The sequence below is a fragment of the Callithrix jacchus genome, chromosome 12 (assembly GCF_049354715.1).
Source record: "Callithrix jacchus isolate 240 chromosome 12, calJac240_pri, whole genome shotgun sequence".
Classification (NCBI taxonomy): domain Eukaryota; kingdom Metazoa; phylum Chordata; class Mammalia; order Primates; family Cebidae; genus Callithrix; species Callithrix jacchus.
This window is the reverse complement of record NC_133513.1, coordinates 126422828-126438903: the sequence shown is the minus strand read 5'-3', so window position 1 is coordinate 126438903 and position 16076 is coordinate 126422828. Positions and strand designations below refer to the sequence as shown.

The following is a 16076-nucleotide window of genomic DNA, read 5'->3' as shown; positions in this document are numbered from 1 at the left end:
TCTGGCACGCCAGGAAGAGGCCGTGGCTGGAATGACTCAGCGAGACCCCGGCCATAGCCTGGGGCGGAGCCTGCCATGCCCGCCTGTGGCCGCGACCCTCTCCGTGACCACCACTACATCTGCCTGTGGCCAGCACAGATATGGCTGCACCGTGGCCACCAAGAGTCCGGCCACGGCCTGGCCTCAGCATCTCCCCATAATCGCAGCCACTCTGGTCTGAACATATTTTATCCCCCAGTTCTCAGCACGGCATTAACCCCAAGCTGACGGTCTTCAGAAGCGGGGCCTCTGTGCAGAGCTGTTGTGGTGGGATCAGGGGCCCTGAGAGGGCCCCTCCCTCCACGGCAGGGACGCGGGGAGCGGGCATGCTCCGTGCGCCTGGAGCTGGCTCTCTCCACACACAGTGTGGTGCATGCCTTGCTCTGAGACCTTATTCTCCAGAACTGAGAAGCCAGTTTCTACGGTTGATAAACCCCCGAGGCCCCGTGTTCTGCTACAGCGGCCCCAACAGACTGAGCCACGTTTCAGATCTGCCCATGCCTCTTCTGGCCATCACGGCCTCATTCGAGTGCATCCGAGTCTCTGACGAGACTGAGGCCCTGGACGCATCCAAGCTGTGTCCGTGACCAAGGTGACCTCAGCCTCAGACATACCTGAGCCTCTGCCGGTGATTGGCGGAGGCCATGCCCACCCTGACCGCAGCTGGACCCCCTCACGTTCTCCGCAGGCCATGCTGACCACTCAGGGACATGAGCTTCTCAGGGTGTCTGGACCGACATGGCACCCATTTACTGGAGAACTTGTTTTGCCCAGGTAAGGACATGGGGGATGCTGTTAAGAGACCGTGACAGGGTGGCTTCCCCAGCTCTGTCCCCCCTCGGCTGTGTGATGCGCGCCTGGGGCTGGGCAGGTCTGAGCTGGCCAGTGACTGAGTTGTACCTTCAGGGACTTTTACTACCCTAGGCGGGGTGACATTGCCCTTCAGGGACTTGCCTTTGAAGGTACGAGCAGGTTTCTTGGGGCAAAGTGGGCCCCCGTGCCCGTGCCAGGCTCACCTCCGGTGCACGATGTAGGTGACCACGGAGGCCAGCAGGCAGAGCAGCATGACAGCCGTGCAGGCATACACCACGGGGTGCAGGAACTCCCCTGGGTACTGGGGCAGGGAGAGCACGGTCTTCAGATCCTGAGGAGGAAGTAGAGGAGACACCTGTGACTGACCCCACCCGGGGGGCTCTATGGGTGGCACTGTCACCTGGGAAATCCCCTTCAGGTTCAGCCTCCCCTGCAGCCGCTCCAGGCATTTTCGTGTGGGGCCTCAGGGAAAAGGACAGGTGGCGCTGGGTGCCTGGGGCAGGAGGGTCAGGCTGCGATCCCGCCCAGCCACCCAGCGCCACCTGTCCTCGCCGTCCACGGCTCTGCTTGCCGAGGGCATCCTTGCGTGGCTCTGAGACTGTGCCCGGGGTGGGGTTTCGGTCAACTGACACCTGCCTCCAGCCTCCTCTCTTCCCGCAGCCTGGGGGTGGCTGGGTGGGGTCCGGATGAACCTTACAGAGAGGCAGCGAATTCCCCAGGATGCCCCAGCCTCACCCTGAGCCCCACACGCTCGAAACCCTGCCTGTCAACATCTCACAGGATTCTGTACAAGCTTCTGTGAGAGGCGGAGAAAGAGTGGAGGCCCTTAGGCACCCACAGACCCAGAACGGAGGCCCCACTCCGAGTCTGGACGCCACCAACTCCACCTGCTTCACCGTCCAAGAAAGGGGTTCAGGGTCAGAGTTCAAAGGAGAACATGCGTTCTCCGTGGCCGAGTAGACTGTGGGAAAACGTCTCCACTGGAAAGGCTCGGAGCTGACGGGGCTTCAGCTTCCATTCATCAGGTGAGTGAGACGAGCTCACCAGGGAAGCACAGAGGGGTGCGTGGGCCCAGGAGGACTCGGGGGCACCAGAGTCCAGAAACACGTGTGCAGGCCTGGGAGGGGGCCTCAGGGGCACCAGAGTCCAGAAACACACGTGTGCAGGCCGGGGAGGGGGCCTTGGGGGCACCAGAGTCCAGAAACACGCGTGTGCAGGCCGGAGGAGGACTCGGGGGCACCAGAGTCCAGAAACACGCGTGTGCAGGCCGGAGGAGGTCTCGGGGGCACCAGAGTCCAGAAACACGCGTGTGCAGGCCGGGAAGGAGGCTTCAGGGACACCTGAGTCCAGAAACACGCATGTGCAGGCCGGGAAGGAGGTTTTGGGGACACAAGAGTCCCGAAACATGCATGCGCACGCCTGGGAGGAAGCTTTGGGGGCACCAGCCCGCACTCAGCTCTATCTCAGGCTTCCAGCCTCCAGACTGTGGGAAATAGGTCTGTGCTTTAGGACCCTACTGTGTGGTGTTTAGTTATGACCCTCGGGCAGGCGAGTGTACCCCGCGGGGTAGGTGCTGCATCCCTGTAAGAACCCCATGGGTGGCTGCCGGCAGGGGTGGGGGCTGCAGTCACCTGGCCCCTCTGCACCCAGCGGTGATTGTTGCACCTGCACCAGGCTCTGGCAGCTCTGAAGGCACCGTGGATGCTGCCCTGGGTGTCGGGCAGGAGGAGGCAGCTGTCCGGGCCTCTGGGATGGCAGTGGCTGAGTGAGGTGGGAAGTAGAAAGGGAGCCTCTGGTGCGTGAAGGGTGCTGGGCGGAGGCGGCATCACCGGTGTGGGGAAGCAGGCAGCCAGCGGGCCCCAGAGCTCCTGCTTCCCCCCTGAATCCACACTTCCTGTCCGCCCAGCCGAGACGAGGCCCTGGCTGGCCAGGGAGTGTCCACTGTGCTCAGAGAGTGCTCCAGGGAGCCGAGGGGCTGGCTGACCAGGGCAGGCACTGGTGGGGCCCTTTTAGTCACAAACACAAACACCCCGGGAAGAGGGGCCTAAACCTGTGCGAGGGTGCAGGCACCTGTGTGAGAGGAGCAGGTATCCGTGTGATGACGCAGAGCCGGCGTGCACAGCAGACGCTTGGCTTCCCTCAGGGTGTCTAGAATCTGCCCATTTCCTCCTGGACGCCGAGGCCCCACAGAGACAGAGGCCCTGTGGTTCAGGCTTGGCTCTGAGGCCCACCCTGGACCGAGGTCCCTGAGGGTGTTCAGGAAGGCCAGGGCCTGGGAGCCCCACGCTCACTCTGCCCCTCTGTGAACAGCTGAGCTTGGTGGGCCTCTGCCCAGATTCTCCTGAGTGCCCCAGAGCCCAAAGTGCCAATCGCGTCCTCAATAGGTGAGGGACGAGCATCTGTTCCCAGCTCCAGCTCTGGCTCCCGCTTCCCCTGGAGAGCAGCCCCAGGGACAGCCCGGCCTGCTGCAGATGCGCCTCATGTCCCTCCTTGGCGTTCTGGCTTCTGGAGGGGTGCAGTCGGGAGATGATGGATGGGGCCCTCGAGGGGCTCAGGGGGCGCTGGGGCCCGTTGTCCCCAATTTGCTGGCTCCGTTGGCGCCCACTTCCTGCCACATGCAGGCAGCTCCAAAGTCACGGAGAAGCTCGTGTTCCTGGCTCAGGTTATCTCGTGAGTTCTCTGCTGCTGGGAGGAGGAGGATGCCCCATGTCGGTGGAAGAACTGAAGGTTTGACGGGGCACGAGCAACACCCTGGGATTCTCTTCCCCAGGATTCTTCCATGAGAATCGATGGCTTTTCCTCCATGACATTGACCTAGGTCTAAAGTAAACCTGAACTGAAACCCTTTCCACAGTACCCACGAGCCACTATTGCAAACCCGGATCCAGGGGCGAAGCCGTGTGTGGTCGCTCCGTGTCCAGCCCCCTCCCGATTCTACCAGGAGCGTTTCCTTGGTGGGTCACGCTGGAGCAAGGACTTCGCATCAGTTGTGTTGAAGAGCCGGGGTGGTCTGGCCCCCGCCCTCACACATCCCCCCAGGGCCTTCCTGGTCTGCTGTGGCCGCAGCGCCTTCCTGCTGAGTTCAGACTCCTGCTCAGCTGCTGGGGTGGGGGCAGGGGCGGCACCAAAAATGCGAGCCCCAGTGTCGGGCACCTGCCAGCTGCATCCTGTCCCGCTGCCTCCATCCCCAGGGCTGGTGAAGGAGACACGTGAAGGCTCCTGTCTGCGGCTTTTAGTCACAAACACAAAACTCCTTCGTGTTAACCCCATCAGAGCTGCTTTTCACGCAAGAGGCAAGCATCTCAGAGTGCGCGTCCGAGATGTGGGCTGTGCTGTGGGGGAGGACACCTCCCGGGCTCCGGTGACAGTAGGGGCCACGGCGGCGTGCGTGGGGGCTTCTCCCCTGAAGACCAAGCGGCAAGGCTTCACAGGACCGAGGCAGCAGGGCAGGCTGGACTCCCGGAGCTGCTGTGAGACTGATGGCCTGGCCGGGGACCCCACCTGTGCGGTGATCCGTGGGTCAGCAAAAGATTTGGTAAGAAACAGACATTTGATTTGTTTTGCTTTATTTTTTTTCTTTTCCACAAATTCCAGTTACCGGCAGTGCCTTTTTACATTTTTAGAGGTGACATTTAAATTTCAAAGGAGGTGCTGTGTAGTGGAGACAGATTCTGTATTTCAAAGTTTGCATCTTCATGGGCTCCTCTTTGCACGTGTCCCCATGTCTGATGGTCCGGTTTCTGGCTGAACGGAGCCCGACTGACGTGGTGGCGGACAGGTCCCTGCAAGGCCACAGAAGCAGAGCTCTGGGACCCTCGCCGCAGACCGCTCGGATCTCCGGGATCCTCGGTGCAGAACGCAGACGGGCTTGGGGTCTGAAGAACACGGTGCAGAAAACCCAAGGGGGCGGGTGGGGTGGATGAAGGTGGCCCCCAACCTTTCTGGCGCAGATGAAATGGCCAGAATGGCAGCTCGGTTCTGTGCCTGCAGGATGGCCCAGGTTGCTGGAGAAGCCGCCCAGAGCCATCTCCGCTTCCCCTGGGAAGGCAGCTTCCACCTCCCATCGCCGCCTCGGAGCCAACGGTGCCGCCAGCGTGTGGCCCAACGTGGGGGACTCCAGGTCCGGCTTCCTCGTGTCTCCTCTTTCTCAGCCAACTTCCTTCTACATTTTCTCTCTTTCTAAATGGAGTCCTCTTTGGTGTGTTCTGCCCATCAAGTGGGTCAGGGGGTTAAAGAGACGGGTCGGTCAAGTTATGTGTGAATTTTCTGATCAAAACTTAACCCTTCTGTGACAGCGAGAGGTGGCAAAGTGACCTCTTCAAACCTGAGGAATACCAGCTGCCCGAAGCGACATTCCTCCCTGACAGTCTGGGGCTGGTGAGGAAGGAACAGGTGTCCTCCAGGTGCTTCCCGTCCTCCTCCTTCTCCTCCTCCTTCCAGGTTCAGGTTCTCTCCCCTCCCTCCCTCCCTCCCTTCCTTCCTTCCTCCCACCTTCCCTTCCCCCGTCCTCCCCTCCTCCCTTTCTCCTTCTTCACTCGGGTGCTTCTTCCTGGTTCTCCCTGTTTTACTTCCTGGTTCTGTGCCAACGAAGACTGGTTTCATGAGAGCCCGGTGTATTCCCGGTTGCCTTTTAAATAGTAATTGCATCTACATGTGTGCGTTCCAGGGGAAAGGCAGAGGTACAGGAGAAGCGATGGATTCACCCCGATCACAGATGGTCCGTATTCCGCATGACGTCTGTAAGGTCTGTTATGATTTTTTCTTGGAGAGGTATGTGGGCTCGTAAAGATTTGAAGACATTTGGGAGAAAAAGTTAAAATGTCATAGATACTTTCCTTCTAGACTGGTAGTTACTTGTTTCAAGTTCTTAATTTTACAGTACAGCTCCGAAATGTTCGGAAACCCAACCGACTATCCTCAGGCCCGTGAGAGATCCTGCGCCCCAGGCCCCTGCCCCTCCTGAACACCCAGGCCAGGCAGAGGCCACCATGTGAGTCCCGCAGAGATAAGCGCCCCCACACGCGGGCTCACTTCTTCCCAGCTACTCAGAGCTCCGAATCTCCCACAGCCGTGGCTGGCCCAGGACCTGACCCTGGTTCTGTTCAGGGCTGCCTTTGGACAGCAGGGCCTCGGGTGCACCTGCAGCCTCCTCCTCACTCTTGGCTTCCCAGGTTCCCCTTCCTGGGGGCACCACCAGGAGCCTGGCCTTGACCTTGGGCCTGTGAGCTTCCCAGAGTCACAGCGCCGGCGCTGGAGGGCTTCACCCTTCAGCCCGATCTCCGTGGAGTCTTCCAAGGCACTCTGTCCTTTCTGGGGGTGCTGACGTGTGGGGAGGGAAGTGTGAGACTCAAGGAACTCTCTGCACACACCAGGTCTCTGGGCTCCCCCACCCCAAGCGGGGGCGGGTCAGGCTTGGCCTCTCACTCAGTCCTGCCATTGGGAATTGAAGGACGCAGTGAATGGCGCTTCCAAACTCTTTTTTTTTTTTTTCCGAGGTGAAGCTTCGCTCTTGTCGCCCAGGCTGGAGTGCAGTGTGTGATCTCAGTTCACTGCAACCTCCACCTCCCAGGTTCAAGCAATGCTCCTGCCTCAGCCTCCCAAGTAGCTGGGTTTACAGGCGCCCACAACCATACCTGGCTACTTTTTGTATTTTTAGTAGAGACGGGGTTTCACCACGTTGGCCAGACTTGTCTTGAACTCCTGACCTCAGGTGATCCTCCTGCCTCAGCCTCCCAAAGTGCTGGGATTACAGGCGTGAACCACGGTGCCCGGCCGAGGGCACTTCCAGTGAGGAAGAGTCAGCCCGGAATTGAGAGCTGGAAGGGGCTCTGTTCAGTTCTCTGTGAGGTCCCCCACCCCCCTCACAGAGCTGGCAGCTCAAAGGTGACCACACAGAATCACAGACGCTAACCAGGTGAGGGTGCCATAGGCACGGGGCCTGAACGCTGAAAGGAAGATGAGCTCGAGCTCCCAGCTGCATGTCAATGCTGCAGTTGTGGAATGGAAGCCTCGACAAAGGGCCAGGCGCAGTGGCTCACACCTGGAATCACAGCACTTTGGGAGGCCGAGGCAGACGGACAACGAGGTCAGGAGATTGAGACCCTCCTGGCCAGCATGGTGAAACCCTGCCTCTAGTAAATGCGAAAAACAAGCTGGGCATGGCGGCGCATGCCTGTAGTCCCATCTACTTGGGAGGCGGAGGCAGGGGAATCGCTTGAGCCCAGGAGAGGGCGGTTACAGTGAGCTGGGATAACGCAACTACACTCTAGCCTGGCAACAAGGTGAGGCTCCATTTCACAAAAAAAAGTAGTGACAGAGGGGAAAATCACATCTCTATACTACACCCTATCCCACAAAAACAAAACTCCACCAGCCACACCACATCACCACACAGCAACCACTCTTGGCTTCCTAGGTTCCCCTTCCTGGGTACACCACCACACAGCAACCACACTACATCATCCACACCACCCCATGCCACAGCAACCACAGCACACCATCCACACCACATCACCACACAGCAACCACACTACACCATCCACACCACCCACCCCACAGCAACCACAGCACACGATCCACACCACCTCACCCCACAGCAACCACATTACACCATCCACATCACCTCACCCCACAGCAACCACACTACACCATCCACACCACCTCACCCCACAGCAACCACACTACACCATCCACACCACCTCACCCCACAGCAACCACACTACACCATCCACACCACCTCACCCCACAGCAACCACACTACACCATCCACACCACCTCACCCCACAGCAACCACACTACACCATCCACACCACCTCACCCCACAGCAACCACACTACACCATCCACACCACCCACCCCACAGCAACCACAGCACACGATCCACACCACCTCAACCCACAGCAACCACATTACATCATCCACACCACCTTACCCCACAGCAACCACACTACACCATCCACACCACCTCACCCCACAGCAACCACATTACACCATCCACACCACCTCACCCCACAGCAACCACATTACACCATCCACACCACCCCACCCCACAGCAACCACATTACACCATCCACCCCACCTCACCCCACAGCAACCACAGCACACCATCCACACCACCTCACCCCACAGCAACCACACTACACCATCCACACCACCTCACCCCACAGCAACCACAGCACACCATCCACACCACCCCACCCCACAGCAACCACAGCACACCATCCACACCACCTCACCCCACAGCAACCACAGCACACCATCCACACCACCTCACCCCACAGCAACCACAGCACACCATCCACACCACCTCACCCCACAGCAACCACAGCACACCATCCACACCACCTCACCCCACAGCAACCACACTATACCATCCACACCACCCACCCCACAGCAACCACATTACACCATCCACCCCACCTCACCCCACAGCAACCACAGCACACCATCCACCCCACCTCACCCCACAGCAACCACAGCACACCATCCACACCATCCACCCCACAGCAACCACAGCACACCATCTACACCACCCCACTCCACACCATCCACACTACACCAGTCCATACCACCCCATCCCAGTCCGTACTGTGTCACAGTACACCAACCCACATCACACACCACACCACGTCAGTCACACCAATCTGATTATTCAGTTAGTTTCTGACTACAAACGGTGTTACTGGGAGAGCCGGAGCCTGTGCTGAGTGTAAGGTGTCTCAGCGAGGCCACCAGACTCAGAGTCTGAGGGAAGCAGACACAGGGAAAGCAGAAATGTCTGCAATTTTATCGTGTTCCAAAGACTGACAGTTGGAGCTCCTGGAGAACAGCTGTTCCCTGAGCCCAGTGTGAGGCCTGCAGGTCACAGGGTGCAAAGTGACACCTACTCCAGAGCCCGCTGGTTCATAGGTCCTAACAGCACCCCTCGAAGAGACTGGCAAGTTCACATTTGCTTTCGCTCGTTAACAATGGTGATGGAGACGCAGCTCGCAAGAGGACGTGCCCAAGCTTTAACCACCAGACAAGTGGCCTGCAGGTCCCTCCAGAGGGGAGCAGTTTCCCTCCTGCAGAGCACCATGGGCTGACAATGCAGAGCACCATGGGCTGACAATGGAGAGCACCATGGGCTGACAATGCAGAGCACCATGGGCTGACAATGGAGAGCACCATGGGCTGACAATGCAGAGCACCATGGGCTGACAATGGAGAGCACCATGGGCTGACAATGCAGAGCACCATGGGCTGACAATGGAGAGCACCATGGGCTGACAATGCAGAGCACCATGGGCTGACAATGGAGAGCACCATGGGCTGACAATGGAGAGCACCATGGGCTGACAATGCAGAGCACCATGCGCTGACAATGGAGAGCACCATGGGCTGACAATGCAGAGCACCATGGGCTGACAATGGAGAGCACCATGGGCTGACAATGGAGAGCACCATGGGCTGACAATGGAGAGCACCATGGGCTGACAATGGAGAGCACCGCCTATGGAGAGCACCGCCCGGCTGGCCAGCTTGCGGGACAGCAGCTCAGGGTCCAGTGCCCTTACCCTTCGGAGCTCAGCAGGCAGCTTGCCCCCCGCAGGGGCTGGGAGCCTCCTAAAGCTCAGCAGTGGGGCACGCAGAGTGGGGCCACCCTGCCCTGGCCATGGCCTCCAGGCTTCCTTCCCAAGACCCTGCAGCCATGGGGTGAGCCTGCCACGTGTCCACACTGTGAACCCCACACACCATCGATCCCTTTCAGAGATTCACTTGGATGTCAATGTTACTTGTTATGAATAAAAACCCCAGTGAACTGCTGAAATGCCACACTCTCCAGACAAATAGAACTGAACAGGCTTTCACAGTCTTGGGTAAACAGGAACCCTGGGCTGGGCAGCTCCCGGCCGGCTGGGACCCGGTGGCCCTGGGCAGAGCAGGTGGCAGCAGGAAGCTCCACCAGGAGCCAGGAGCTGAGAAGAGAGTGATCGGACTGGCTCAGCCTGTGAGGGGAGGGTACCCTTCTTGGACTGGGGAGGGCCCTGCACAGGTTTTTGTAGAGGGGCTGAGGGTTGGAGAGGAGGAGGCGAGGAAGGGGATGAGCAGGACCTGGAGCTGCAGCCCACCACCTGCCCGCCGCCTTCTGAAGCCCTTCTCCATTTCATTCACTGTCCTCTGTCAATGACAGCTTTCCATTTTGCAGACGAGGACCTGAATTTGAGGCAGAAAAGCCACAGATCCTGCCAACTGGGAGGCCTGGGGCTACGCTGGATGTGGCACCTGCAGGCGACAGTGGCGGTTCTTGAGGCTGGTGGGAGTTCTGGGGCGGGCAGGAGCCCTGGGGCCGGCGTGCTGCCTCCTGAGGTGCTGTCGGTGCTGGATGCTCAAACCTTGTCAGGTGTCTGAAAGGTAAGTGCGGAGACCTGGGCCAGCCTCGGAGGTGTAGCCACACTGGGGGATGATGCTGAGTTTTGGCAAAAGGCATCTCTTGCTCGGACATTTTGAATGGAACAAGAAGAAAATGAGCAAGTGAATCAGACGGATGTCTCCTTGTGCAGCGAACACCAGGTCACTCTGAAGCACGCGTGCCGGCGTCTGTGGCGGCTGCACATTCTGGGGGCCGTTGGCATTCTCTGCACGTGCCCTGGGTCCTCACCGCCTGTCAGCTGTCCTTAGCAGCACACACAATGCATTGTTCACTCAGCTGTCAGCCCTTCCGGAACCCAGACCGTCAGCAACCGCAGCGAAAGCTTGCCCGAGCCTCAGGGAAGGACGTGCGATGGGCCCGCTGGCCGCTCCAGACAGCCGCCTGCCAGAAGCCCCTTCCCCGCGAAACACCCTTCCTGCGTCTGCCCTGTGCGCGGCCGCCTTCTCTCCGCCACAGCCTCCACTGCCCAAGCCCACCCACGTCTGTCCCCATTGGCTTTCATCAACTTTCTGATGGGAAGGGGTTGCAGGGTGCAGTGGGGGAGGCCTTGTGACCGGGGTGGAGGGGCCTGGGGTGGCAGGGACCCCAGCCTGGGCCCAGACAAGGTTTTCACAGGGCACGGATGCCACCTCCATTGATTAATGATTCGACATTGCCGTATGCCTGCAGCTAATTACTATGATCAGCACCCAGCCTGCGGGAGCAGAGGGCGCCCAGATAGGCGGCCCTGGAGAGCCTCCAGGCCTGCCCCGGGCCCCTACCCTGGCACTGTGCCCCAAGCCCGGTCACCCGCCAAACACTCCACAACTTTTCTTGCCAGGCAGTCCACAAGCGGGTGGCCACCCCCGCATTGGCCTGGCCCCGGCCGTAAGACCCCCAGGACCCGGTACTCACCATGAGCGCTGCAAAGTTACTGGAGTGCGAGCGCCGCGGGAGGAGGCGTCCAGGCCCTTAGGTCGCGCCCTTCTCCCCTCCAGCCTCCATGGCCTCCGGAAGGTCAAAGTCCCAGACAGCGGCCAGGAGGTCGCACTCCCAGGCCGGGGCCTCAGGGTGACCGTGGCGCGGCGGGCGCGGTCCCGGAGCTGCTCCCATCTGCGAAGACAGCGGTGGTGAGCGGGGCGGGCGGAGGGTCCCCGCGGTGGGCAGCGCGCAACCCCCGACCCTGCCAGGGAGCAGCCGCGGCCCCTCTCGGTCCGTCCCTCCCCTCCGCCGGGCGGCCTGGGGGCTGCACCTGCGGCTCACGGAGGCTGCGCCGGTGGGGATTGGGGTCTCCGCGCCTCTCGGACAGAACGCGCCCGCGGCTGATGCGTCTCCTTCTCCATATTTAAAAATCAATCTGCTCTCCCCCTCCCGGCTCCGGAGCCAAACTCAGCCATCTCCCGCTGCACAAAGCCAGGGGCGCGCCGGGCGTTCGCCCCGGGAGCCGGCACCGGGTTCACTGCCCGCCCCAGCCCGGCCCTGGCGCCCGCTCTGCCTGGAGGTGGTAGAGCTCAGGCCGGGGCGCTGGGCGGGGACCCCGGATCTCCGCGGCGCCTTCCGCCCCAGCGAAGCCGAAAGTTACTCGGAGCCGCTTTCCCCGCGGCCGGCGTCACCCCAGGGCGGCCTCGCGCGCCCCTCCAGCCGCCCAGACCGCAACTTCTCACCTGCCTCGGCCGAAGCAGCTGCAGGGGCGGCCGGGCCGCTCTCCCCGAGGCCGACGCGCTGCGCCCCCCGCGCCGGGGACCCGCTCTCCATCCGCCAGGGCCGCGGCGGGGCTGGCGGCGAGTTATCAACAGATTGCGGGGCTGCGGCGCCGGCCGGTGAGTCACAGCCCCGCGCACGGGCGGCCCCGGCCAGGCCAGCAGCACCGCCGCCTCTGCGCTCGCCTCCCGCGGCGACAGCGGGGACCCGGGCGGCCGGAGGCAGGCGCGTAACCATGGGGACCGGGGCGGGCGATGGCGGCGGGCGGGCTCCTGCCGCAGGGTGGGGACGGCTCCTCCAGCCGGGCGGCCGCCGTCACACTGCAGAGCCCATTTAAAGAGACACCCGGCTCCACTCGCGCCCGCCCGAGGCACCAGACCTGGCGCGGAAACTCGCCCAGCCGAGGACTGCGCGACCCCGTGTTATTCTCAAAGGAAATCTCCATCCGGGGAGAGCCGCGAGAACAGAGAATAAACAAGGAGATGGATGTGGAGGGAATTTTCCACCCTTTATTAAATTCTCAAGCCCGGATACGCCAAAGCTGAGGTGCGCCCGTAGTGAACCATCCCAGTGTGAGTCAGCAGGGCGGACCAGCCGGTGGAGACGGCCGGGGTTGCAGCAGTGCAGAAAGGGTCCCTGTCCCCCACCCAACCCTCCTGCAGCCTGGGCCACCGAGCCGAGGTGAGCATGGAGGCCGGGCTGGGGCCGTGAGCCACACAGCCCAGCCTCCCACCCGCAGTGAGGCGTGGGCTCTGCCCGCAGCCCACAGGCCCCCATCCTGCCCCCTGGGGCCTCCTACCCCACAAGGTGGGTCCAGGTCACTCGAGTTTTTGTCACAAGCTCAGCTCTGTGGGGCACGGGCAGCCTCAGCAAGGGTGGCTCAGGAGCTGCCCTGGGCGACCCCATACCCCCTCCTCCTCCCCCCTCATCCTCCACCTGTTTCCTTCTCGGCCTCCACCTGTTTCCTCCTCAGCCTCCACCTGTTTCCTCCTCGGCCTCCACCTGTTTCCTCCTCGGCCTCCACCTGTTTCCTCTTCGGCCTCCACCTGTCTCCTCCTGGGCCTCCACCTGTCTCCTCTTCGGCCTCCACCTGTTTCCTCCTCGGCCTCCACCTGTTTCCTCTTCGGCCTCCACCTGTTTCCCCCTGGGCCTCCACCTGTCTCCTCCTGGGCTTCCACCTGTCTCCTCCTTGGCCTCCACCTGTCCCCTCCTGGGCCTCCACCTGTCCCCTCCTCAGCCTCCACCTGTTTCCTCCTCGGCCTCCACCTGTTTCTTCTTTGGCCTCCACCTTTACATGGCTGCTTCTGCCCCAGGTTCTCTGACCCTGGCACCTGTTCAGGGGGGTCCCCATGCCCTGCTGCCCTGGATTTTGAGGGGCCTGAAGCCTGCACTATTGGGGGGTTGTCGTGAAGACTCACAGAGGCAGACTTAGTTGCAGGGGTGCCAGGGTTCTGCTTCCCTGGCCTCTCATTATGGGACCTTTGAGTGGGATGTTCCCAGGGCCCCACTACCCCATCCAGCGGGAGTTCCTGGAGCCCCTCTGTGGGGACGCTGTGATGACTCCTGAACTCCAGCTGAGGAACATGGGGCTGGCGATGGCCAGTTTCTAGGTGGAGAAGCTCCAGGCCCCCCAGGCCCCGGCTGTCCTGACTCCCTTGGTAGCATTGCCCCCTGGAGCCTTGAAGCCCCTGGTGTCCCCTGGGTGATGGCCCTGGACAAGAAGGCTGGGAAGGGGCTGGCAGCAAGGAGAGGGTACTGCCGCTGATGCTCCCAGGCTGGGGGTCCCCACGGGCTCTGCCATGACATCTTCCTCCTGCACCCAGCAGCTCCCAGCACAGAGACTGCTCCAGGTGTGGGGTGCCAAGGTGAGCACAGGTCAACCTGTCTCTCCCGGGGGGTCCTAACACATCATGATTGGAGCATAGAACAGGCCCTGGCTTGTCTCTCTCCGGACATGGACTCAAGCACTGCCCTGAATCTCATGGGGGGCTTTTTGGGGGAACTTCTCGATGCTGTGGGGGCAGAGGGAGGGTGATGGAGCCAGCCAGGCCTCAGGAGGCCCTAGAGAAGCCCCCACTGTCTGTCTGAGCCCAACTGGTGTGAGCCCTGGGCTTGGCCCCCACAGGCTCCAAAGGGAAAGGTTGTCAAGCCCTGGATGTCCCTGGCATCTGGTGGGGCACACAGAAGTTTACTGGGTGCTGTGGGGGCCCTGGGTCCAGCGCTTGAGGCAGGCAGGTCCACTGGCATGGGAATGTCCTCCTGCTCCCGCATGTGGTGGTCTGGACCAGGAGGCTGGCACCCCCATTCCATACCCAGTGCTGACCTGAGTGAAGGAGAGGGATCCCGGGGGAAGCTGGCAGTGCCACGTGTTCCAGAGCTGCCTGGGGCATCTGTGGGGCTCAGCCTTGTGAAGGGTGGGGGCACTGAGTGTCTCCTGCTCACTCACAGCTGCTCCCCGACCCCTCCCGGCTGCTCTACCATCCCTTTCCTGGAGCTGCCCTCAGAGGGCACCTGCTTCAGGTCTCATGTCCAGAGTGGAGCTGGGATGGGGCACAACCTCCTGAATAGCTCCACATGGCTGTGGGATGGGGAAACCGAGGCACGAACAGTCGGTGCTCTTCCAGGTGTGGGTCAGACCCCACTTGCAGTTGTGCATTCCAAAAGTCTGCAGGCATTGTGGGGTGGGATGAGGAGCCTGGCTGCCTGGAGGATCACCAGGCCTTTGGGTGGTGTTCAGCGGGCGAGCCGGCGGCCGTCTGCCTGGGGACGTCAGCACTTGTCCTCCCTCAGAGCTCACGGCCCCCGGCCCCCTCCCCTTGGCCTTCTCTCTGCTCGCTGTTCATTGGCAAAGTTTCTGCTTTCTGGACTGCGGGGTCGGCCGCGGCACCAACTGGCCACAGGGCCCACATTTCTAGTCCCAACTGGAGGAAAGCGCCTCATGCACGTTGCAGGGACACGGCTGGGAGTGTCACCTGCCTCCCTGTCTCTTACCTCCCCAAGAGAGGAAAACAAAAGAAAAAAATGATAGAAAAGACCAGGAAATGGAAATAAGATGAACAAGAATGAAATTTTAAGACCTGAATAAACCCACGCTTGATGCCATTTCAAAACATACGTCCATGAAGAGTCTCGTGGTGAAAAAGAGATTCCTAGCTTGGGAAATGTGCTATGCTTGCCCCCTGGGTGTATAAGGCAGGGTCTATCTAGGTGTTTACTGAAGTGTCTCATGGGTATTGCGTGGATTCTGCCAGAGGGGCAGAGCCAGAGGATATGTTGGTGATTATGATGATACATAGTTACAGAGGTTAAGGGCTTCACAGAGAGGAATCCCTCGGCTTACTCAGCCATGAGGGAGCCAGGTAGGACCCTAGGCACCATTCCCTCCTCCTCAGGGAGGCTCAGCTCCCATGCAGCCAGGTGGGCCCACGCAGGCCTCCTCGGCCCACAGCACAGATGGCTAAATGCTGGTCATGGTCACCGCATCTACACCACCCCTTTCTCAGCAGCAACTCCATGTGCTCGACGGAAAACTGCAGACAGAAGCCTTGCCAAGCAGATGCCCAGGGCTGACCAGCCGCAGCCCCTCCAGCCACGTTCTCTGCCAGGGGCAGGCGGCCTCCTGGCTTTGGCACTGCGAGCAGCGTGGCAGCGAGGGGTGTGGCTGCATGCCATGAAGTGTCATCCATGGATGGGTCATGAAGGGTTATTCTTCTTTTGACTTTTTCTGATGGTTTAAAACTGTAAGAACACGCAGCTCACAGTCCACATGGAAGCAGGCAGTGGCAGGCATGTGGCCCCACCTCACGGTCCACATGGAAGCAGGCGGTGGCAGGCATGTGGCCCCAGGGCCATCGTCTCCTGCCTCGCTGTGGGAGGAAAGATGTTCTCAAAAGAAATCGCTGGGTTTGTGGGGGGTATGCAGGGGGTTTGCAGGGGCTTGTGGAGGGGTTTGCAGGGGGTTTGTGGGGGGTTGTGCAGGGGGTTTGTGGGGGCTTGTGGAGGGGTTTGCAGGGGGTTTGCAGGGGGGTTGTGCAGGGGGTTTGTGGGGGCTTGTGGAGGGGTTTGCAGGGGGTTTGTGGAGGGGTTTGCAGGGGGTTTGTGGAGGGGTTTGCAGAGGGTTTGTGGAGGGGTTT

General features: G+C 60.9%; 1 protein-coding gene and 1 pseudogene across 4 annotated transcripts in view; one reads left to right on the top strand and one right to left on the bottom strand.

Annotated features, from left to right (window-relative positions):
- Nucleotides 1–12120, bottom strand: part of ADGRA1 (adhesion G protein-coupled receptor A1) — a 41493-nt gene extending 29373 nt beyond the window's left edge. The window contains exons 1-3 of one of the 3 annotated variants that reach the window (XM_035269567.3): nucleotides 11907–12120; nucleotides 11158–11355; nucleotides 994–1183 (exon numbers count right to left, since the gene is read on the bottom strand). Coding sequence is in view for 2 of the 3 variants with exons in the window: in XM_035269564.3 (XP_035125455.3) it covers nucleotides 1056–1183; nucleotides 11158–11160 (131 nt within the window). In the remaining variant the exon portion in view is untranslated. Of the gene's footprint in view, nucleotides 1–993; nucleotides 1184–11157; nucleotides 11356–11494; nucleotides 11602–11906 lie in introns of those variants that run through there. The other 2 variants (XM_035269564.3, XM_035269565.3) reach the window with 2 other exon arrangements.
- A 137-nt stretch (nucleotides 12121–12257) lies between these two features.
- Nucleotides 12258–15839, top strand: LOC118146449 (uncharacterized; annotated as a pseudogene). Its single transcript, XR_013525239.1, has one exon. The product of XR_013525239.1 is annotated as an uncharacterized LOC118146449 (transcript).
- The last annotated feature ends 237 nt before the right edge of the window (nucleotides 15840–16076 follow it).